Source organism: Procambarus clarkii, chromosome 48 (assembly GCF_040958095.1).
Source record: "Procambarus clarkii isolate CNS0578487 chromosome 48, FALCON_Pclarkii_2.0, whole genome shotgun sequence".
Classification (NCBI taxonomy): domain Eukaryota; kingdom Metazoa; phylum Arthropoda; class Malacostraca; order Decapoda; family Cambaridae; genus Procambarus; species Procambarus clarkii.
This window is the reverse complement of record NC_091197.1, coordinates 17,344,104-17,367,889: the sequence shown is the minus strand read 5'-3', so window position 1 is coordinate 17,367,889 and position 23,786 is coordinate 17,344,104. Positions and strand designations below refer to the sequence as shown.

The window sequence follows — 23,786 nt, the reverse complement described above, 5'->3', positions numbered from 1 at the left end:
TTCTCATCTTTTCATAATTCCCCTTTCGGTATGCCAGCCTTTTGATTCCTAGTTCTTTTTGGGGGGAGATAAGTCCTAGCTCTACCAGGTACTCAAAGTTCAATACACTCTGGTCACTCATTCCCAAGGGCGCTTCCATCTTAACTTCCCTTATATCCCATTCATTTAGGGTAAATATCAAATCAAGCATTGCTGGTTCATCTTCTCCTCTCATTCTTGTTGGTTCTTTGGTGTGCTGGCTTAGAAAGTTTCTTGTTGCCACGTCCAGCAGCTTAGCTCTCCATGTTTCTGGTCCTCCATGCGGGTCTCTGTTCTTCCAATCTATCTTTCTATGGTTGAAATCTCCCATAATTAGTAGTCCAGATCCATTCCTGCTAGCAACAGAAGCTGCTCTTTCTATTATGTTAATGGTGGCCATGTTGTTTCTATCATATTCCTGTCTAGGTCTTCTGTCATTTGGTGGTGGATTATATATGACTGCGACTATAATTTTTTTCCCTCCATTTGTTACAGTGCCTGGTATGTAGTCACTGAAACCTTCACAGCCCTGAATATCCATCTCCTCAAAATCCCAGCCTTTTCTTACCAGCAGAGCTACACCACCCCCACCTCTTCCTTCCCTCTCTTTCCTCATAACATAATAGTCCTGTGAGAACACTGCATTTGTTATCGTTTTCATGATCTTTGTTTCTGTGAGGGCTATTATGTCTGGGTTTTCCTCTAGTACCAGTTCTTCAAGCTCATTTGCTTTATTTGTAATTCCATCTATGTTAGTGTACATCGCTTTGAGGCTCACTTTCTTCTGTCCCTTCTCAAATCGCCTCCTTGGTGAGTGTTCTGCTGGTGGGGGAGGCTGTTCAATGGGTGTGAGGACCTGTAAGGTGGATAACAGGGTCTCAGAGGATACTGGGATGATTGTGTGTGTGTGTGTGTGTGTGTGTGTGTGTGTGTGTGTGTGTGTGTGTGTGTGTGTGTAAGCCTGCATGGGTGTACACTTGTTTCTGCACTCGCGTGCACATTAATGCAGGCGTCGATTGTTTGGTCCGTGGAGAGCGTGCAGCCGCCGCAGGCCGGCCTGGTGCCTCAAGTGCCAAGTGGCACCAATATTTATGGTGCATTACTGTGGCCGCTCGTGTGCCAGTCTGTGTTTCCCTAACGTCAGTTCTTGTGCCAGTTAACGAAACAGTTTCTGACGCGTCTGTTATCAAGCCCAGCTCTGATATTATCTCCAGAATATTTCTGTGTAAATTCACTCACTCTCTTTCTCTCTCAAGAAGACTTTCTGGTAGACTCCCTCTTCCTGGGGAAGATTTACCGTAGACACACTCTCCATTCGCCTTTCTGAGAGCTCTCATGTTACTACGACTCTTTGCCTTTCCGCAAGCTACTCATTCGTCCACTATTAGTACCTTCCCTGTTACACCAGCTTGTTCTCCTGTTACACCAGCTTGTTCCCCTGTTACACCAGCTTGTTCCCCTGTTACACCAGCTTGTTGCCCTGTTACACCAGCTTGTTCTCCTGTTACACCAGCTTGTTCCCCTGTTACACCAGCTTGTTCTCCTGTTACACCAGCTTGTTCTCCTGTTACACCAGCTTGTTCCCCTGTTACACCAGCTTGTTCTCCTGTTACACCAGCTTGTTCCCCTGTTACACCAGCTTGTTCTCCTGTTACACCAGCTTGTTCTCCTGTTACACCAGCTTGTTCCCCTGTTACACCAGCTTGTTCTCCTGTTACACCAGCTTGTTCTCCTGTTACACCAGCTTGTTCCCCTGTTACACCAGCTTGTTCCCCTGTTACACCAGCTTGTTCTCCTGTTACACCAGCTTGTTCTCCTGTTACACCAGCTTGTTCCCCTGTTACACCAGCTTGTTCTCCTGTTACACCAGCTTGTTCCCCTGTTACACCAGCTTGTTCTCCTGTTACACCAGCTTGTTCCCCTGTTACACCAGCTTGTTCTCCTGTTACACCAGCTTGTTCCCCTGTTACACCAGCTTGTTCTCCTGTTACACCAGCTTGTTCCCCTGTTACACCAGCTTGTTCCCCTGTTACACCAGCTTGTTCTCCTGTTACACCAGCTTGTTCCCCTGTTACACCAGCTTGTTCTCCTGTTACACCAGCTTGTTCCCCTGTTACACCAGCTTGTTCTCCTGTTACACCAGCTTGTTCCCCTGTTACACCAGCTTGTTCTCCTGTTACACCAGCTTGTTCCCCTGTTACACCAGCTTGTTCTCCTGTTACACCAGCTTGTTCCCCTGTTACACCAGCTTGTTCTCCTGTTACACCAGCTTGTTCCCCTGTTACACCAGCTTGTTCTCCTGTTACACCAGCTTGTTCTCCTGTTACACCAGCTTGTTCTCCTGTTACACCAGCTTGTTCTCCTGTTACACCAGCTTGTTCCCCTGTTACACCAGCTTGTTCTCCTGTTACACCAGCTTGTTCTCCTGTTACACCAGCTTGTTCCCCTGTTACACCAGCTTGTTCCCCTGTTACACCAGCTTGTTCCCCTGTTACACCAGCTTGTTCCCCTGTTACACCAGCTTGTTCCCCTGTTACACCAGCTTGTTTCCCGTGTTAGCATAGGCGTCACTAGTGAGAAACTGTCAAAAGCTTTCTGGCAGTCCAGGAAAATGCAGCCAGCCCAGCCCTCTCTATCCTGTTTAGTTGTTGGATCGCACTTGTGCGTGAACACTACACATACAAGCACCATTACCCCACCACCACACCACCAGCACAACCACCACCACAAGTCTCCCAGACGAGCGCCCAGACATAATTACTGTGGGTGTTCTCCTGTGAACCTCCAAGTACCTAGTTGGGAAAATTCTCCAGGTTATCATCGCAAATAAAATGCGACGAACCATTTTATGAGTCTACTTCCGAGCAGAGCAAATGTTCGTCTCCGTGTCGTGGGGGGTGGGGGGGTGGGGGGGAACGGCCCCCCCTCCGTGTCGCGGGTATGGGGGGAGCGGCCCCCCACCTCCGTTTCGCAGTGGGGGGGGGAGAGCGCCCCCCCCTCCATTTCGCAGGGGAGTGGGAGCGGCCCCCCCCCCCTCCGTGTTCCGGGGGGAATGGGGTTACGGGCCCCTCCCCTCCGTGTCGCGGGGGGTGGGGGGTAGCGGCCCCCTCCCCTCCGTGTCGATGGGGGGGGGGGGTAGCGGCCCCCTCCCCTCCGTGTCGCGGGGGGTAGAGGCCCCCCTCCGTGTCGCGGGGGGTAGCGGCCCCCTCCCCTCCGTGTCGCGGGGGGTAGCGGCCCCCCTCCGTGTCCCAGGGAAGGTCTCAATCACTCACCAATCCCGCCAAAAGAACCACCTTCTCCACGAGGAAATAAATCCATTGAATTTCAAACTGAAGTGAATCCATCAGGGAAGCGTGACCAGCATTTTGAGCGGTACGAGACCGCCTCCACCCTCACTCTTGGTCATGCCCGCCTCCACCCTCACCCTTGGTTATGTCCGCCTCCACCCTCACCCTCTTATGCCCGCCTCCACCCTCACCCTCGGTTATGGCCGCCTCCACCCTCACCCTCGGTTATGTCCGCCTCCACCCTCACCCTCGGTTATGGCCGCCTCCTCCCTCACCCTCGGTTATGGCCGCCTCCTCCCTCACCCTTGGTTATGGCCGCCTCCTCCCTCACCCTTGGTTATGCCCGCCTCCACCCTCACCCTTGGTTATGCCCGCCTCCACCCTCACCCTCGGTTATGGCCGGCTCTGCCCTCACCCTTACTTCACCCTTCCTCCAATATTCTCTTGCTCCATCCTTCCCTCACACACACACACACACACACACACACACACACACACACACAGTTGTTAGTCAAACTCTGACTGTGAACAGAAACAGGAGCTAAATTACCTCCCAAGACTTGTATTCGCCGCAGTCCGCAACAGTCGGGCCAACTACCAGGTTTTCCCTAAAGAGCCGCAAAGCGCCTGGGTTCTCCGGCCTCGCTAAATTGCTCAACTCTATCAAGTGCGACGGACGCTACAGTGCCCGACGCTGTGATACAAATGTCCAAGTTTTCATTCAGTTGCAGAGTAACGTTCCTTGCATTCCTGGAGTGCGTAAATTGCTTTGTTAATTACGGAACTGCAACGCTGTTTTTGTTATAGAATGTTTTTCGATTTGTTATGTTTCGCTCTGAGGAATATTAAGATTCGTGTATTTGTTCAATTTAAAGGATCAGTGGACGCACTTCAGATAACAGAATGAATGCACGTATGCGCGCGCACACATTCACCAACGTACACACACATACACAATCACACATACACATACACACCAACACAGCTTTGTAGGTCCTCGCAGCCGTGTAGACAGTGCTTAGGGGGAGAAGGGGGGGGGGGTAGTCCTAAAGACCCGGGGGCTCGATTCTCGGTCGAGACAAAAACAAATGGGCGGTTTCTTTCACCTGATACGCCTGTTCACCTAGAAGTAAATAGGTACCTTTGAGTTAGACAGCTGCTTGAGATGTGTGAAATATGTTGTAGACACGAATAGATCGGGAGTCACTACAAAAGATAATCGATGGTTAGAAAGCCAGGGTCCAAGAGCTAGCAGCGCGATCCTGCAGGCACAGATAGTAAATAAACACACACACACACACACACACACACACACACACACACACACACACACACACACACACACACACAAACACACACGAAAACAGTACAAGAAATGATTGACTAAGTCAAATGGATATGCAAGGAGGCAGACGTGTTTCATAACACCAGTGAAAAAAGTTGGATGGAATATAATCCATGGTTTAATAAACAGTATCAGGAAGCCAAAAATGAGAAGCAGGAGGGAGTGGAGAATTTACAGAGGATAAAGGATAGATGAAAACAGGTACAGATGCAGCATAGCTAGGAACGAGTACATGAATATAAGGAGAGTACCGGAAATAAATTAAGAACGATATTGCTGTCAAAGCAGAAAAAATATTACTACATATTAATATGAGAGTATCAGATATAAAGGTGACAGCAGAGGAGGTAATGAAACAGCTGACAACATTGGATGAAACTAAAGGAGTTGGACCAGACAATGTATCACCGTGGATACTAAAAGAGGCAGCGCAGGCCCTAAGCGTGCCTCTAGCAAGGATCTATAACAAACACTTACGAAGAGAGTGTTGCCCATTTGCTGGGAGATGTTAAATGTGGTACAAATTTTCAAGAAAGGAGATAGAGAAGAGGTACTTAACTACAGACCAGTAACATTGACTAGCATCACACGCAAAGTACTCCAAGGAATAGTCAGGTTAAGACAAGTAACATGCGTAGAATTTTGTATGTAAACAAACACTAAAATGGGTTTAGAGAAAGAAAATCCATGCCCAACAAACATGGAATTATATAATAAAGTAACAAGAATAAGACAGGACAGGGAAGGTTAGGTAGACTGCAAACTTCTGGATTGCCAAAGAGAGAAAGAGAGAGAGAGAACAAAAGGTGGTCAAAGATAGTAGCCTCCGACAACCTAGTGACTTTCTGACCATCTAACCTTTTGACCTACACACACAAACACACACACAATAGCGTGTGTGTGTGTGTGTGTGTGTGGAGGGGGGTCCTTCCCCCCCTTCCATGCCACGTAATCCTCTAGACAAATTAAAAATATATCTATATATTAAATGACAACTCCTTGACATGGTCTTCGGGGGGGACACCTACGTGCATGCACTTGTGTGCAAATAATGACAAGTCTCAAGAATATGTCACACGAGGCTCATATACGTAACCTCGCGCAAAGGACACGATGGGCAAAGATAGATTTTCTTCCAACCAAACTCGACAACGGAAAAACTTTCCTTTTCAGGTTCAAGTTCACAGGTTCAGTGGGGGAAGTTGTGGCAAAAAAAATGCTAGTTCGTATATGCCTTCATCTTCAAGGTGAAGCCAATATCGATACTCCAATAACCAGAGAGAGAGAGAGAGAGAGAGAGAGAGAGAGAGAGAGAGAGAGAGAGAGAGAGAGAAAAGAAAAAGAGAGCAAAAGAGAAAGAAAAAGAAAAAAAAGAGAAAAAGAGAGAAAGAGAAGAAAAAAAGAGAACAGAGAAAAAAGAGAAAGAGAAAAAGAGAGAAAGGTAAGTCTGGTTTCTCACTTTTTAATATTCTTCTTGAGGTTATCTTGAGATGATTTTGGGGCTTTTTAGTGTCCCCGCGGCCCGGTCCTCGACCAGGCCTCCACCCCCAGGAAGCAGCCCGTGACAGCTGACTAACTCTCGAGTACCTATTTACTGCTAGGTAACAGGGGCATTCAGGGTGAAAGAAACTTTGCCCATTTGTTTCTGCCTCGTGCGGGAATCGAACCCGCGCCACAGAATTACGAATCCTGCGCGCTATCCACCAGGCTTTCGTGGCCCCAATATTGGCTTAACCCAGAGTACTGAAGTAAATGGGCTTTAGTGTGTACAATCTTGCCAAGTTTTCTGTTTTGCGTTGGACTGAACGAGGCTGTGTATATGTCCAAACGAAGCTGTCTGACCAAAGGACCCTACTTGTTAATGATAGGGGCAAATATTTTGTAAGAAATTTTTATATATAATTTTTCTTAAGAGTACTTTTAAAGCCTGGGACCAAGTACCGAGGCTTACTATATTAACATTATAATATGATTATACTTTAATATAATTCTCTCGGAGGTGAATCGAGTCATTAATTAGCTAATATTCTAATGAATAAAACGTACTGATAAAATTCTTTAGGAGAGGAATTGCGTTAATAATACATTTCCTGAAGGAAAAGGATAAATCCCACTAATTACACAATTTGCTAAGAAACGACTCGTGTTTATTATGAGTGAATCTTCTGATGAATAAACATGAGTTGCAGACTCATCAACACCCAATGAGTAGAGATTAGAAAAGTCTTCATGTGAGGTGTCCAGTCCCGAAGTTGTTTACCTGTTGAATAACACTGTGGCAAGAACGGCAGCGAGGCCGTGGCGCTAGATGCAGCGAGGCCGTGGCGCTAGAGGCAGCGAGGCCGTGGCGCTAGAGGCAGCGAGGCCGTGGCGCTAGAGGCAGCGAGGCCGTGGCGCTAGATGCACCGAGGCCGTGGCGCTAGATGCACCGAGGCCGTGGCGCTAGAGGCAGCGAGGCCGTGGCGCTAGATGCACCGAGGCCGTGGCGCTAGATGCACCGAGGCCGTGGCGCTAGATGCACCGAGGCCGTGGCGCTAGATGCAGCGAGGCCGTGGCGCTAGATGCAGCGAGGCCGTGGCGCTAGATGCAGCGAGGCCGTGGCGCTAGATGCAGCGAGGCCGTGGCGCTAGATGCAGCGAGGCCGTGGCGCTAGATGCAGCGAGGCCGTGGCGCTAGATGCAGCGAGGCCGTGGCGCTAGATGCAGCGAGGCCGTGGCGCTAGATGCAGCGAGGCCGTGGCGCTAGATGCAGCGAGGCCGTGGCGCTAGATGCAGCGAGGCCGTGGCGCTAGATGCAGCGAGGCCGTGGCGCTAGATGCAGCGAGGCCGTGGCGCTAGATGCAGCGAGGCCGTGGCGCTAGATGCAGCGAGGCCGTGGCGCTAGATGCAGCGAGGCCGTGGCGCTAGATGCAGCGAGGCCGTGGCGCTAGATGCAGCGAGGCCGTGGCGCTAGATGCAGCGAGGCCGTGGCGCTAGATGCAGCGAGGCCGTGGCGCTAGATGCAGCGAGGCCGTGGCGCTAGATGCAGCGAGGCCGTGGCGCTAGATGCAGCGAGGCCGTGGCGCTAGATGCAGCGAGGCCGTGGCGCTAGATGCAGCGAGGCCGTGGCGCTAGATGCAGCGAGGCCGTGGCGCTAGATGCAGCGAGGCCGTGGCGCTAGATGCAGCGAGGCCGTGGCGCTAGATGCAGCGAGGCCGTGGCGCTAGATGCAGCGAGGCCGTGGCGCTAGATGCAGCGAGGCCGTGGCGCTAGATGCAGCAAGACTTTGACCTTCCCCCCCCCCCCTTCCTTCCCAAAGACTCCCTCCCAGGAAGACGCCAAAAGTACCATTCTCATCCAAAGTCTACATCAGATTATACACCTTTCATGGTGTATAATCGGATAATCATACACATCTCCTGTAACTTGAATTAAGAGAATTTGTGGGAAAAATCAGGATGTTACACAAACATTTCTGTAATCAAGATTAAAGATACATAATGGGAAATGAAGCTAAACATAACAAACGACTGAATTAACAATTTCAGAATTTCAGCAAAGCAAATTACCTGAATATGAATTATTCTGAATCTCAAAATTTGCCACCAGTTAGGGTAATTAATTTTGCCAATGACGATAGCCAATTAATCACAGCCGTTATCCTGCGACTGATTAGCATGTCAGACATGAATTGGTAAGCACCATTTCCGTTGTTTGCACTTCATTAACATGGGTTATGGGTTGGAACGAGGTCACCTCTAACGACCCTCCCTGGTCAGGTCTCAAGAGGATTTGTGAAGGTGTTCGAATCCTTCGTTCTCTTGCTCAAAGTGTGTGTGTGTGTGTGTTGTGTGTGTGTGTGTGTTGTGTGTGTGTGTGTGGTGTGTGTGTGGTGTGTGTGTGGTGTGTGTGTGGTGTGTGTGTGGTGTGTGTGGTGTGTGTGTGTGGTGTGTGTGTGTGGTGTGTGTGTGTGGTGTGTGTGTGTGGTGTGTGTGTGTGTGTGTGTGTGTGTGTGTGTGTGTGTGTGTGTGTGTGTGTGTGTGTGTGTGTGTGTGTGTGTGTGTGTGTGTGTGTGTGTGTGTGGTGTGTGTGTGGTGTGTGTACTCACCTCACCTAGTTGTACTCGCCTAGTTGTGTCTGCAGGATCGAGCATTGACTCTTGGATCCCGCCTTTCGAGCATCGGTTGTTTACAGCAATGACTCTTGTCCCATTCCCCTATCATACCTGGTTTTAAAATTATGAATAGTATTTGCTTCCACAACCTGTTCCTGAAGTGCATTCCATTTCCCCACTACTCTCACGCTAAAAGAAAACTTCCTAACATCTCTGTGACTCATCTGAGTTTCAAGCTTCCATCCATGTCCTCTCGTTCTGTTACTATTCCGTGTGAACATTTCGTCTATGTCCACTCTGTCAATTCCTCTGAGTATCTTATACGTTCCTATCATGTCCCCTCTCTCCCTTCTTTCTAGTGTCGTAAGGCACAGTTCCCTCAGGCGCTCTTCATACCCCATCCCTCGTAGCTCTGGGACGAGTCTCGTTGCAAACCTCTGAACCTTTTCCAGTTTCATTATATGCTTCTTCAGATGGGGACTCCATGATGAGGCGGCATACTCTAAGACTGGCCTTACGTAGGCAGTGTAAAGCGCCCTAAATGCCTCCTTACTTAGGTTTCTGAATGATGTTCTAACTTTTGCCAGTGTAGAGTACGCTGCTGTCGTTATCCTATTAATATGTGCCTCAGGAGATAGATTAGGTGTTACGTCCACCCCCAGGTCTCTTTCACGCGTCGTTACAGGTAGGCTGTTCCCCTTCATTGTGTACTGTCCCTTTGGTCTCCTATCTCCTAGTCCCATTTCCATAACTTTACATTTGCTCGTGTTGAATTCTAGTAGCCATTTCTCTGACCATCTCTGCAATCTGTTAAGGTCCTCTTGGAGGATCCTGCAATCCTCATCTGTCACAACTCTTCTCATCAACTTTGCATCATCCGCAAACATCGACATGTAGGACTGTGTGTGTGTGTGTGTGTGTGTGTGTGTGTGTGTGTGTGTGTGTGTGTGTGTGTGTGTGTTTACTAGTTGTGTTTTTACGGGGGTTGAGCTTTGCTCTTTCGGCCCGCCTCTCAACTGTCAATCAACTGTTTACTAACTATTTTTTTTTTCTCTCTCTCTCTCCACACCACACACACACACACCCCAGGAAGCAGCCCGTGACCGCTGACTAACTCCCAGGTACCTATTTACTGCTAGGTAACAGGGGCATTCAGGGTGAAAGAAACTTTGTTCATTTGTTTCTGCCTCGTGCGGGAATCGAACCCGCGCCACAGAATTACGAATCCTGCGCGCTATCCACCAGGCTACGAGGCCCCCCTTGCACTTCAGGCCCCCCTTTGTGTGTGTGTGTGTGTGTGTGTGTGTGTGTGTGTGTGTGTACTCACCTAGTTGTACTCGCCTAGTTGTGCTTGCGGGGGTTGAGCTCTGGCTCTTTGGTCCCGCCTCTCAACCGTCAATCAACAGGTGTACAGGTTCCTGAGCCTATTGGGCTCTATCATATCTACACTTGAAACTGTGTATGGAGTCAGCCGCCACCACATTGCTTCCTAATGCATTCCATTTGTCAACCACTCTGACACTAAAAAAATTCTTTCTAATATCTCTGTGGCTCATTTGGGCACTCAGTTTCCACCTGTGTCCCCTAGTGCGTGTGCCCCTTGTTTTAAATAGCCTATCAACCCTGTCGATTTCCTTGAGAATCTTGAATATGGTGATCATGTCCCCCCTAACTCTTCTGTCTTCCAACGAAGTGAGGTTCAATTTCCGTAGTCTCTCCTCGTAGCTCATACCTCTCAGCTCTGGTACTAGTCTGGTGGCAAACCTTTGAACCTTTTCCAGTTTAGTCTTATGCTTGACTAGATATGGACTCCTGCTAGAGCCGCATACTCCAGGATTGGTCTGACATATGTGGTATATAATGTTCTGAAAGATTCCTTACACAAGTTTTTAAAGGCCGTTCTTATGTTAGCCAACCTGGCATATGCTACTGATGTTATCCTCTTAATATGAGCTTCAGGGGACAGGTCTGGCGTGATATCAACCCCCAGGTCTTTCTCACTGACTCTTGAAGTATTTCATCTCCCAAGTGATACCTTGTATCTGGTCTCCTGCTTCCTACCCCTATCTTCATTACATTACATTTGCTTGGGTTAAACTCTAACATCCATTTGTTCGACCATTCCTGCAGCTTGTCCAGGTCTTCTTAAAGCCTCAAGCTGTCCTCCTCTGTCTTAATCCTTCTCATAATTTTGGCATCGTCAGCAAACATTGAGAGGAATGACTCTATACCCTCTGGGAGATCATTTACGTGTATCAGAAACAAGATAGGTCCAAGCACAGAGCCCTGTGGGACTCCACTGTTGACTTCACGCCATTCTGAGGTCTCACCCCTCACTATAACTCTCTGCTTCCTATTGCTTAGGTATTCCCTTATCCACTGGAGCGCCCTACCAGTTACTCCTGCCTGTTTCTCCAGCTTATGCATCAACCTTTTATGGGGTACTGTGTCAAAGGCTTTCGGACAGTCCAAAAAAATGCAGTCCGCCCATCCTTCTCTTTCTTGCTTAATCTTTGTCACCTGATCATAGAATTCAATCAAGCCTGTAAGGCAAGATTTACCCTCCCTGAACCCATGTTGATGGGTTGTCACGAAGTCTCTTCTCTCCAGATGTGTTACTAGGTTTTTTCTCACAATCTTCTCCATCACCTTGCATGGTATACAAGTTAAGGACACTGGCCTGTAGTTCAGTGCCTCTTGTCTGTCACCCTTTTTAAATATTGGTACTACATTAGCAGTCTTCCATACTTCTGGTAGGTCTCCCGTTTCCAGTGACCTACTATACACTATGGAGAGTGGCAAGCAAAGTGCTCCTGCACACTCTTTCAATACCCATGGTGAGATTCCATACGGCCCAACAGATTTTCTCACATCCAGCTCCAATAGGTGCTTCTTGACCTCATCTCTTGTAATTTCGAACCTTTCCAAGGTCACCTGGTTTGCTGCCACCTCTCCTAGCGCCGTGACTTCTCCCTGTTCTATTGTAAAGACCTCCTGGAACCTTTTGTTGAGTTCTTCACACACCTCTTTGTCATTCTCTGTGTACCTGTCCTCGCCCACCCTAAGTTTCATCACCTGTTCCTTCACTGTTGTCTTCCTCCTGATGTGACTGTGTAGTAGCTTTGGTTCGGTCTTGGCTTTATTAGCTATATCATTTTCATACCTTTTCTCAGCTGCTCTTCTCACACTAACATACTCGTTCCTGGTTCTCTGGTATCTCTCTACTTTCTGGTGTTCTGTTATTACGGAAGTTCCTCCATGCCCTTTTGTTCAGCTCCTTTGCTTTCATATATTCCCTATTAAACCACGGATTCTTCCTTTGCTTCTCTGTTTTTTTCCTGTTGGGCTGGTACAAACCTGCTTACAGCCTCCTGATATTTTTGGGTGACAGTCAATCATGTCTTGTTCAGACTTGGTTCCGAGTTCTGTGTCCCAATGTATATCACATAGGAATTTATTCATCTCCTCATAGTTTCCCTTTCGGTACGCCAGCCCTTTGTTTCCCAGTTCTTTTTTGGGGGTGATAATTCCTAGCTCAACCAGGTACTCAAAGCTCAATTCACTATGATCACTCATTCCCAAGGGGGCTTCCAACTTAACTTCCCTTATATCCGACTCATTTAGGGTAAATATCAAATCAAGCAAGGCTGGTTCATCCCCTCCTCTCGTTCTTGTCGGTCCCTTGACGTGTTGACTTAGAAAGTTTCTTGTTGCCACATCCAGCAGCTTAGCTCTCCATGTGTCTGGGCCTCCATGTGGGTCTCTGTTCCCCCAATCTATCTTTCCATGGTTGAAGTCTTTCATGATTAGTAGCCTGGATACGTTCCTGCTAGCCACAGAAGCTGCTCTCTCTATTATATTGATGGTGGCCAAGTTGTTTCTATCATATTCCTGTCTGGGTCTTCTGACATTCGGTGGGGGGTTATATATGACTACTACTATAATTTTCTGTCCTCCAGTTGCTATGGTGCTTGATATGTAGTCACTGAAACCTTCACAGTTCTGAATTACCATCTCTTCGAAACTCCAACCTTCTCTTAGTAGCAAAGCTACACCACCTCCTCCTCTCCCTTCTCTCTCTTTCCTCACTACATAGTAGCCCTGTGGAAACACTGCGTTTGTTATGGTGTTTGTTAGCTTTGTTTCTGTGAGTGCTATTATGTCTGGGTTTTCTTCTAGTGCCCATTCTCTGAGTTCACTTGTTTTATTTGTAATTCCATCTATGTTAGTGTACATTGCCTTGAAGCTCACTTTCTTCAGTTCATTTTCTTGTCTCTTTCTTGGCGAGCATTCTGCTGGTGTGGGAAGCTTTTCAGTGGGTGAGATGATCTGTGAGGTGGTTTGCAGGGTTTCAGGGGAGTTTGGGGTGAGGGGTGGGGGTTTCATGGAAGGGGGGACAGGTAGGGTGTGGGTTAAGGAGATAGGGGGGACATGGAGGATACGGGGGGAGGAGGGATAGGGAGGGTATGGGATGAAGGGGGAGGGGGGACAGGGGGGGAAAGGTGAGAGGGGGGACATGATGGGAATGGGGAAGGGATGACAGGGTAAGAATGGGGTGGGAGGGGGAAGGGGAGGGTGGGTTGGGTGGGGGCAGGTAGGGTGAGGGGAAGGGAGGGTTTCTATGCAGAGAGGGGTGGTGGGGTTGCCCTTCCCTCTGGTGTTGCTGGGATGCTGGTTTTGGGTTCGCCTCTTGTCTCTAGGACTGTTGTGTTGGGGGCTGTGATTTCCTGGTTTGCTTCTCCCTCCCTGCGCTTCCTCCTTGCCTCTGCTGCCCTGGCTCTCTCCTCCTTCGTCCTGTCCCTCTGCAGGAATACTTTCTTGTATCCCTCCACATGCTGCAGTCGACTCTTCCTTTCGAGAATATCCTCCTTCGTGGTTTCGCTTGTAAACACCACCTTTACAAGTCGGTTTCTGTCCTTGTTGTACCAGCCCAACCTGAAAACCTTCTCAATGTTTTGTTCAGCCCCTTCCATCTGTAACCCCTTCAGTAGCCCCTGTACTGCCTCTCTATCCTTCCTATTCCATTCTTGCCTATTGGATCCTTCCTGTTCTTTGATGCCTACAACTACCACTGATCTTTTTCTCTCCAGCAGCTGAGTGGTGCACCTTGCTGCTTCCTGTGAGGTGGCTGCTTGCATCGCTACCTCCCTCACTGTGTCCATTGCTTCTGAGCTCTTTTTCAGTATGTCTGCAAATGTTTCAGGTACAGAGACTTTTCCTTCCAATGTAACATTCCCACCTTCCCTTTGGATGATAATCTGATGCTCAGTCTCTTTGTGTGTGTGTGAGTGAGTGAGTTTGTGTGTGAGTGAGTGAGTGAGTTTGTGTGTGAGTGAGTGAGTGAGTTTGTGTGTGAGTGAGTGAGTTTGTGTGTGAGTGAGTGAGTGAGTTTGTGTGTGAGTGAGTGAGTGAGTTTGTGTGTGAGTGAGTGAGTTTAAGTGTGAGTGAGTGAGTGAGTTTGTGAGTGAGTTTGTGTGTGTGTGAGTGTGTGTGAGTGTGTGTGTGTGTGTGTGTGTGTGTGTGTGTGTGTGTGTGTGTGTGTGTGTGTGTGTGTGTGTGTGTGTGCGAGTGTGTGTGTGCGAGTGTGTGTGCGAGTGTGTGTGTGTGAGAGTGTGTGTGTGTGTGTGTGTGTGTGTGAGAGTGTGTGTGTGTGTGTGTGCGTGAGAGTGTGTGTGTGTGTGTGTGTGCGTGAGAGTGTGTGTGTGCGTGAGTGTGTGTGTGCGTGAGAGTGTGTGTGTGCGTGAGTGTGTGTGTGCGTGAGAGTGTGTGTGTGCGTGAGAGTGTGAGTGTGAGTGTGAGTGTGAGGTGTGAGTGAGTGTGAGTGTGTGAGTGTGTTAGTGTGAGTGTGAGTGTGTGAGTGTGAGTGTGTGAGTGTGTGAGTGTGAGTGTGTGTGTGTGAGTGTGTGAGTGTGTGAGTGTGAGTGTGTGAGTGTGTGAGTGTGTGAGTGTGTGAGTGTGTGAGTGTGTGAGTGTGTGAGTGTGTGAGTGTGTGAGTGTGAGTGTGTGAGTGTGTGAGTGTGAGTGTGTGAGTGTGTGAGTGTGTGAGTGTGTGAGTGTGTGAGTGTGTGAGTGTGTGAGTGTGTGAGTGTGTAAGTGTGTGAGTGTGAGTGAGTGTGAGAGTGTGAGTGTGAGTGTGAGTGTAAGTGTGAGTGTGAGTGTGAGTGTGAGTGTGAGTGTGTGTGTGTGTGTGTGTGTGTGTGTGTCTGTCTGTCTGTCTGTCTGTCTGTCTGTCTGTCTTGTGTTCTGTTCAGATCACAGGTTTGCAATGCTCACCACAATGACACGCCACAAACCTGCAGTTACTCCTCCACAGTGAGAACGTATTCTAGCCTCACCCACCACAACGATTCATCACACTCCGGTTTCATTAAAGGACCTTAATGTGCACCTCAAGAGTTCAACTGGATAAATGCAAGGTTATAGCTAATTAGACACAATCATAGCAGGAATTAAATAAGATTAAAGACGTTTCATCATCTACGAGTTTTATCTCGCAACATTTTACCTATCATCACAGATTCTTTGAGCATTCAAAGCCGCATCATGGAAGTTTCTCAGTTAATTTTTTTTTTCATCTCTATATCCATCAAATTATTAAATAAAAATTACAATTTCCGAGTCTGAATAGTTGAATCTTTATCTAAATCTACCTTGCCGTTCAAGCAATAGGGATGAAGAGAGAGACAAACGTGTGCACATTTCAACAACTGTTTACATGAATTTGCTTATTACCATAACAAAGGATTTTTTTATATAAGATTGTGACAATTTGTATTTGTTAACATTTACAACAAAAAAATTAAAAAATTTAAATGAAGAATGAAACTAATGAAGAAAAACATTAGTTTCCATAAAATATCAAATTCATTACTCACTTGATTTCATTACGACCTGAGAAAGTAATAGTGAGTAGTAAAACACTGACATGCTTGGACGAACCTAATAAAACGCAAACAAATTAACAACATAGCAAGAGAATACGAGTGTAAGAATCTTTGAAGAACGACAGCGGTATCGAACCAGCGTTCTGATACCTCCCAAGACGCACTGCATCCTCCTGCGAAGATGTTCTCACTGCGAGAAACTGCAAGCCAATCACGTTATCGTGATTTCCTTCTGTAATATGAGTGAATGTGTGTCAGGGCGAGAGGAAGCCGACGGAGAAGGCTCCAAACTTGGCCACAAGTATTCGACTCTCTCTCTGATCCTCCGCTGTAACTTCTGTAATTTTCTGCGGGAATGTTATCGTCCCATTGGGAGGTTGAGAACGGTCCGCTGTGGACAGTAATGACCCGTTCCCCGCTGCTTCTACTTCCTCTGGAGCTGGTGGGTGGGAGTGGGAGAGACAGAGAGAGAGAGAGAGAGACAGAGAGAGGGGGAGAGAGAGAGAGGGAGAGACAGAGACAGAGAGAGAGAGGGAGAGACAGAGAGAGAGGGGGAGAGACAGAGAGAGGGGGGGAGAGACAGAGAGAGGGGGGGAGAGACAGAGAGAGGGGGGGAGAGACAGAGAGAGGGGGGGAGAGACAGAGAGAGGGGGGGAGAGACAGAGAGAGGGGGGGAGAGACAGAGAGAGGGGGGGAGAGACAGAGAGAGGGGGGGAGAGACAGAGAGAGAGGGGGAGAGACAGAGAGAGAGGGGGAGAGACAGAGAGGGGGGGAGAGACAGAGAGAGAGGGGGAGAGACAGAGAGAGGGGGAGAGACAGAGAGAGGGGGAGAGACAGAGAGAGGGGGAGAGACAGAGAGAGGGGGAGAGACAGAGAGAGGGGGAGAGACAGAGAGAGGGGGAGAGACAGAGAGAGGGGGAGAGACAGAGAGAGGGGGAGAGACAGAGAGAGGGGGAGAGACAGAGAGAGGGGGAGAGACAGAGAGAGGGGGAGAGACAGAGAGAGGGGGGGAGAGAGAGGGAGTGATCGAGTGTGAGTGAGTGTGTGAGTGTGAGTGTGTGTGTTATGAACTCCCATGTAGTTTCAAGAAGATGGTCCGTCCCCACTGTGAGTTATTCCTCACCTGGCCAGAGTGAGGAGTCGGGGAAGGTAAATAGTGGAAGCAACCGTCCCTAGGAGGGACCAAGGAGGGAGATGAGTCGTGGATGATCATCTATGATCAAACTTGGAGGTGAGAGGACGACTGATGCGACGTCCAGTGTGCAACAACGACATCATCGCGATAGCATGTCGTGTGCAATGGTCCTAAGACGTCACTTGTCGCGAGTTAGTCTGAAGAGAAGGACGCACGTCGGCGCTCCAGAAGCAGTAAGATATCCGTGACATGTGGAGAAGAATTCGTGAGGAGCTTCGTGAGTGAGGCGTGAGGAAGGCGTGAGTAAGCTGTGGGGGAGGGAATGGCCGATTAGTGATGTATTTCTTAAATATTGTCAACGAGTAGGGTCGACCTGAAGCCTGTGGGGGTGGTTGAGGCCTAAGGAACCACGGTGGTGAAGCCTACCTTAGGTTTGTTGGGCAGGTGCACCTGGTTGGTACCTGCGCCGTGACCCCTTCTCACGCAAGTCAAGACTTACTTAGAGCCGAGTAGTAACAGTCTAAAGAGAGTTGTGTGGAACAGAGCAGAGCGCCATTTTTGGACGTCGTGCGACAAGTGTCGTTGTCTCCATATTTTGCTGTAAGAGCTTAGTATATTGCCGTATGTTGCTTGTTGCAGTGAGATCGTGTGTACAGCAATCTTGTATTATGTTTATGAATGTAGATTAGAAAGTCTGTGAACGTAATGAAATAATATAATGGGTTTAAGGTGAATTGGCATAATGAAGGCGGGAGTGATGTATGCTCACTCGGCCGGGTTCAGTGGATAACTGCGGGGAAGAATCCCCGGCGGACAGATTTTCGGTGTGGACTCGTCCAGGTGGGGGATTACCCCTTTAGTAGAGGCCGGGGCGTAGAATATAGAATTCAGTAGAATTTTATTTAATGAATGTTAAGTGTGTTTTGATGGGAGAATATTTTGGTTATTGTGTGGTAATGGAAATACAGAGTCATGTATGATGGACGAGTTGTGTCCAGAGTTGAAGTAGCAGTGGTACATGGTGGACACGATTCGTTATTAAGTGATGTAGCAGAGATAGGAGAAGCTGCAAGTGAATCTCCTTAATTTGAGTACCCACTGATGGATGGTTCCAGCAGCAGCCTAGCAGACACAACCACATGGTGAATGGTGCATAGGGGAGAGTGATGCTATTTATGTCGTCTCATTACCTGACATTACAATGTTATTCTTTATTGTTTGTTATAAATGTTTGTCCGTTAGACAAACGTGTTTGACTTCTCTTAGAAATCTTCAAGACAAAGAGAGAAATAACTGCAGGCCAGACGACAGGGGACAGAAAACAAAAAATGGGGAACAAGGAGGAGGTCGCCCTGAGACTAGAAGCGAGAGGGTAAGTCATGGGGGCTCAGTTATGGTGTGTACTCCTGACAACGGGGCAGTTCTGAGCCCAATCCCCATTAGGATGACGTTGAGCCCATTCCCCATAGTTACGTTCATTACCGTGTGACTCTCCGTGTGTGCTCCGCTGGTGTTTGTAGTTGTGGTGGTGAAAAAAAAGAATATTACATATATACAATATTTTTTTAATCAACGGTTCCTTGACGAGGTAAAATCCCGGGGTAAAACTGTGTGATACCTGAATGTGTGTGTTCAAGCGACCCTGATAATGTGATTCACCTGATTGTACTTGCGGATGTTGAGCTTCGGCTATTTGGTTCTCCCTCTCAACAGTCATTAAACTATTGTACAAATTCCTGAGCCTATTGGGCTCTATCATATCTACATCTTAAACTGTGTATGGTCAGTAGTTACCAAATGGAATGCCTAATGAATTCCACTTAGTAACTGCCGACACTAAAAAAGTTATTTATAATGTCTAATTGGCTCATTTTGGCTACTCATTTTCCACCCAAGTCACCTTGTGCGTGTACCTCGTGTTCAAAAAAAGCCATATTTATCAACCCAATCAATTCTTCTGAGAATCTTTTACGTGACGATCATGTCGCCCATAATTCTTGGGTCTTCCAGCCATTTATGGTTTAGTTCTTGTAGTCTCCCCTCCTAGCTCATACCCCTTAGTTCAGATACTAGTTTGATGGCACATCTTTGAACCTTCTCCAATTTAGTCTTGTTCTCGACTAGATATGGACTCCAGGCAGGAGATGCATACACCAGGGCCGGCCTGACATGTGTGGTATACAAGGTTCTGAATGATTCCTTACACGACTTTTTAAAGGCAATTCTAATGAGAATCGAGTCTCTCCTTCCTCAATATTCCCTTCTCCATCCTACTTTATCCATCTCCATTTATTAACTATATATCCACACATGATGCTTAACTCTACATTACATACATGTACTTTTAACTTACACACCTGCTCCTAGGCACCTGTTCCCAAACTTAATCCCTACACCCACATGACTCAACACCCACCTGACCCAAGACGTCCCGCCTGATGAAAACCGGGCACGCGGGACGTGCCCCGGGGCTCCTCCCCCCCCTCCCCCGAATACATTATGACTAGAGCCGTGTGTAACACCTGAGCAGGGGGGCCTAATTGGATCACCTGCTCAGGTGTTGGGCCCGGTTCTAGTCATAAATTACCCTACTGAGGGGATGTGTGTGTTGGGTGCGTGTGTACTCACCTAGTTGTGCTAGCGAGGGTTGAGCTCTGGCTCCTTGGTCCCACCTCTCAACTCTCAATCAACTGGTGCACAGATTCCTGAGCCTACTGGGCTCTTTCATATCTACATTTGAAACTGTGTATGGAGTCAGCCTCCACCATATCACTGCCTAATGCTTTCCACCTGTTAACTACTCTGACACTGAAAAACTTCTTTCTAACGTCCCTGTGGCTCATGTGGGTACTCAGTCTCCACCTGTGTCCCCTTGTTCGCATCCCACCCGTGTTAAACAGTTTATATTTATCTACTCTGTCAATTCCTCTGAGAATTTTGTAGTTAGTGGATCATGTCTCCCCTTACTCTTCTGTCTTCCAGTGTCGTGAGGTGCATTTCCCGCAGCCTTTCCTTGTTGCTCATGCCTCTTAGTTCTGGGACTAGCCTAGTGGCATATCTCTGAACTTTTTCTAGTTTCGCCTTGTGCTTGGCAAGGTACGGGCTCCATGCTGGGGCCGCATACTCCAGGATTGGTCTTGCATATGTGGTATACAAGGTTCTGAATGATTCCTTACAGTTTCCTGAAGGCAGTTCTGATGTTAACCAGCCTCGCATACGCTGCAGATGTTATTCTGTTGATGTAGGCTTCAGGAGACAGGTTTCGTGTGATATCAACTCTTAGATCTATCTGTTTCACGAAGGACTTCCTCCCCTATTCTGTATCCTGTGTCTGGCCTCCTGTTTCCACTGGCTAGTTTCATTACCTTACATTTACTAGGGTTAAACCTTAATAGCTATTTGTTTGACCATTCATTCAGTCTAGGTCATCTTGTAGCCTCATACTATCTTCCTTCGTCTTAATCCTCCTCATAATTTTGGCATCATCAGCAAACAATGAGAGGAATGATTCTATACCATCTGGAAGATTATTTACATATACAAGAAACAGTATGGGTCGAAGGACTGACCCCTGCGGGACCCCAACTGGTGACGTCTCGCCAATCTGAGACTACTCCGCACAGTGACTCGCTGTCTTCTGTTACTTAGGTACTGCCTTATCCAATGGAGTACCTTCCCATTCACTCTTGCCTGCATCTCTAGCTTTCGCACTAGTCTCTGGTGTGGAACTGTGGCAAAGGCTTTTTGGCAATCTAAAACATGCAGTCTGCCCACCCCTCTCTTTGTTGTCTGATGCTTGTTGCCTGATCGTAGAATTCAATTAATCCTGTGAGGCATGACTTGTTATCCCTGAAACCATGTTGGTGTTGTGACAAAGTTCCTTCGCTCCAGATGTTCCACTAGCTTTTTTTCGCACAATTTTCTCCATTAACTTGCATGGTATGCAAGTTAGGGACACTGGCCTGTAGTTCAGTTCTTCCTGTCTATCCCCCTTGTATATCGGGACAACGTTCGCCGTCTTCCAAATTTTTGGCAGTTCACCTGTTACCAGTGATTTGTTATACTCCTTGGAGAGTGGCAGGGAGAGTGGCAGGCACAGTGCTTCTGCTCCTTTCTTTAGTATCCATGACGATATTCCAACCAAGCCTTTAGCCTTTGTCACATCCAACTCCAGCAAAAGCCTCCTTACATTTCTACTGCTAATCTCAAATTCCTCTAGTGGTGCCTGGTTAACTATTCCTTCCCTTATCTCTGGAACTTCTCCTTGCTCCAATGTGAAGACTTCCTGGAATTTTCTATTGAGCTCCTCGTGCACTTCTTTGTCGTTTGTAGTGAATCTGTCTGCCCCCATCCTCAGTTTCATTACCTGTTCCTTCAGAGTTGTCTTTCTCTTGATGTGGCTGTGCAGCAATTTGGGTTGAGTCATAGCCTTGCTTCCCATGTCATTTTCATATTGCCCTTCTGCCTCTCTTCTTACCCTGACATATTCATTCCTGGCTCTCTGGTATCCTTCTCTGCTCTCCGGTGTCCTGTTATTTCTATAGTTTCTCCACGCTCTTTTACTTAGTAGCTTAGCGAGCTTACATCTCTGATTAACCCATGGGTTTCTTATCTGCATTTCATTTGTTACCTTTTGGACCGGGATAAACTTTTCTGCTGCCTCCTTACATTTCAGTGTGAGGTGTTCCATCATGTCTTGGGCCGTCTTTGCCCTTAGCTCTGTTTCCCATGTTCTATCTGTTTGGAATTTTCTCAGCTCCTCATAGTTTCCCTTACGGAATGCTAGCCTTTTGCTTTCATTTCCCTTTTGCGAGTACTTTAACCCTTTTTCGACCAGATACTCAAATGTCTGTACACTGTGATCACTCATTCCCACTGGGGCCTCGAAGTCAACTTCCCTTATGTCGGAGTCAGAGTGAATACTAGGTCGAGTCTCGCTGGTTCATCGTTTCCTCTCACCCTTGTGGATTCTCTGACATGCTGGCTTAAAAAAGTTTCTTGTTGCCACCTCCAGTAGTTTAGCTCTCCATGTTTCCTCTCTTTCATGTGGATCCTTGTTGTCCCAGTCTATCCTTCCGTGATTGATGTCACCCATGATGAGCAGATGGAATAGAATTCTACACGTAGCAGAGGCTGCCCTGCCAGTTATATTGTTAACTGCCATGTTGTTTCCGTCATACTCTTGCCTGGGTCTTCTGTCATTTGGTGGAGGGTTATATATCACTGCTACTACTATTCTTGGTCCTCCCATCGTCATGGGGCCTGTTATGTAGTCTCTAAACATTTCACAGCCCAGGATAACCATCTCCTTAAAACTCCATTCCTTTCTCATGAGTAGGACCACTCCACCTCCTCCTCTACTCACCCTCTCTTTCCTTATTACAGTTTATTCCTGAGGAAGACCGCATTTGTTATGATTCCTGAGAGGTTTGTTTCCGTGAGTCCAATTACGTCTGTATTTACGTCTTGCACTCTTTCCATAAGTTCTCTTGCCTTGCTTGTAATCCCATTAATTACAGGTAGGCTGGGGCAGGTAGGGCTTCTATTTGGGTAGGAGGTGGGGGTGATCCTCCTCCCACTGGAGTTGAACTGCCTGTGGAGGGTTCCCCACTCCCTTCTGGGGTCGAAGGGGTCCGGGCAGTGGTTTCCCGATTTCTGTCTCTCTTTGCGCTCCTTCCTCACTGCTGCTACCCTCGATCACTCCTCCCTGGTCATATCCCTCTGCAGGAATTCCTTCTTGAACTTCTGTGCATTGAATAGGCTGCTCTTCTTTGCTAGAATTTCTTCTTTTGTGTCCTCACTTTTGAAAACCACTTATCAATCGATCTTTGTCCTTGTTGAACCGGCCATGCCTGAAAATCTTTTCTGTATTCTGTGCTTCTCTCTCCATCTGTACCCCTTGAGGTTACCTTGAGGTGCTTCCGGGGCTTGGTGTCCCCGCGGCCCGGTCGTCGACCAGGCCTCCTGGTTGTTAGACTGATCAACCAGGCTGTTAGACGCGGCTGCTCGCAGCCTGACGTATGAGTCACAGCCTGGTTGATGAGGTATCCTTTGGAGGTTCTTATCCAGTTCTCTCTTGAACACTGTGAGGGGTCGGCCAGTTATGCCCCTTATGTGTAGCGGAAGCGTGTTGAACAGTCTCGGGCCTCCGATCTTGATAGAGTTCTCTCTCAGATTACCTGTTGCACCTCTGCTCTTCAACGGGGGTATTCTGCACATCCTGCCATGCCTCCTGGTCTCATGTGATGTTATTTCTGTGTGCAGGTTTGGGACCAGCCCCTCAATTATTTTCCACGTGTAAATTATTATGTATCTCTCCCGCCTGCGCTCAAGGGAGTACAGATTTAGGCTCTTTAGTCGGTCCCAGTAATTTAGATGTTTTACTGAGTGGATTCTAGCAGTAAAGGATCTCTGTACGCTCTCCAGGTCAGCAATTTCTCCAGCTTTGAAAGGGGCTGTCATTGTGCAGCAGTACTCCACTCTAGAGAGCACAAGCGTTTTGAAAAGTATCATCATCGGTATAGCATCTCTAATGTAGAAAGTTCTTGTTATCCAACCTGTCATTTTTCTTGCAGTTGCGACGGCTACTTTATTGTGTTCTTTAAAGGTAAGGTCTTCCGACATGAGTACACCCAGATCCTTTACATTGCCTTTTCGTTCTATGTTATGATTTGCCTGAGTTTTGTACGTGGTTTCTGTTTTTATATTTTCAATTTTTCCGTAGCGCATGAGCTGGAACTTATCCTCGTTAAACACCATATTATTTTCTGTAGCCCATAGAAAGACCTGATCTAGATCTGATTGGAGGTTTGCCGTGTCCTCTATGTTGCCAATTCTCATGAAAATCCTAGTGTCATCTGCAAAGGATGATACAGTGCTATAGGTTGTGTTCTGGTCAATGTCCGATATGAGGATGAGAAAAAGTACTGGAGCAAGCACAGTACCCTGGGGGACTGAGCTCTTCACGGTTGATGGGCTGGATTTTATTTTGTTGAGTATTACACATTGGGTTCTGTTAGTCAGGA

General features: G+C 47.7%; 1 protein-coding gene across 1 annotated transcript; it reads right to left on the bottom strand.

Moving 5' to 3' along the window:
* Positions 1-1,388: 1,388 nt before the first annotated feature.
* LOC138351112 (golgin subfamily A member 6-like protein 2) lies at positions 1,389-21,631 on the bottom strand. Its single transcript, XM_069302740.1, has 2 exons — positions 20,803-21,631; positions 1,389-2,527 (listed from the first exon to the last, which is right to left on the bottom strand). Exons 1-2 carry the CDS (start codon positions 21,629-21,631, stop codon positions 1,389-1,391), a joined length of 1,968 nt encoding a protein of 655 aa, XP_069158841.1.
* Positions 21,632-23,786: the final 2,155 nt, after the last annotated feature.

What these genes read in the sequence shown, in the direction of transcription:
- LOC138351112 (XM_069302740.1), bottom strand. Translation starts at nt 21,631, where the DNA reads ATGAGTGATCACAGTGTACAGACATTTGAGTATCTGGTCGAAAAAGGG. An exon ending in TAACAAATCACTGGTAACAG is followed by an intron (nt 2,528 to 20,802) that starts GTGAACTGCCAA and finishes CTGGTGTAACAG; the next exon opens with GGGAACAAGCTGGTGTAACA.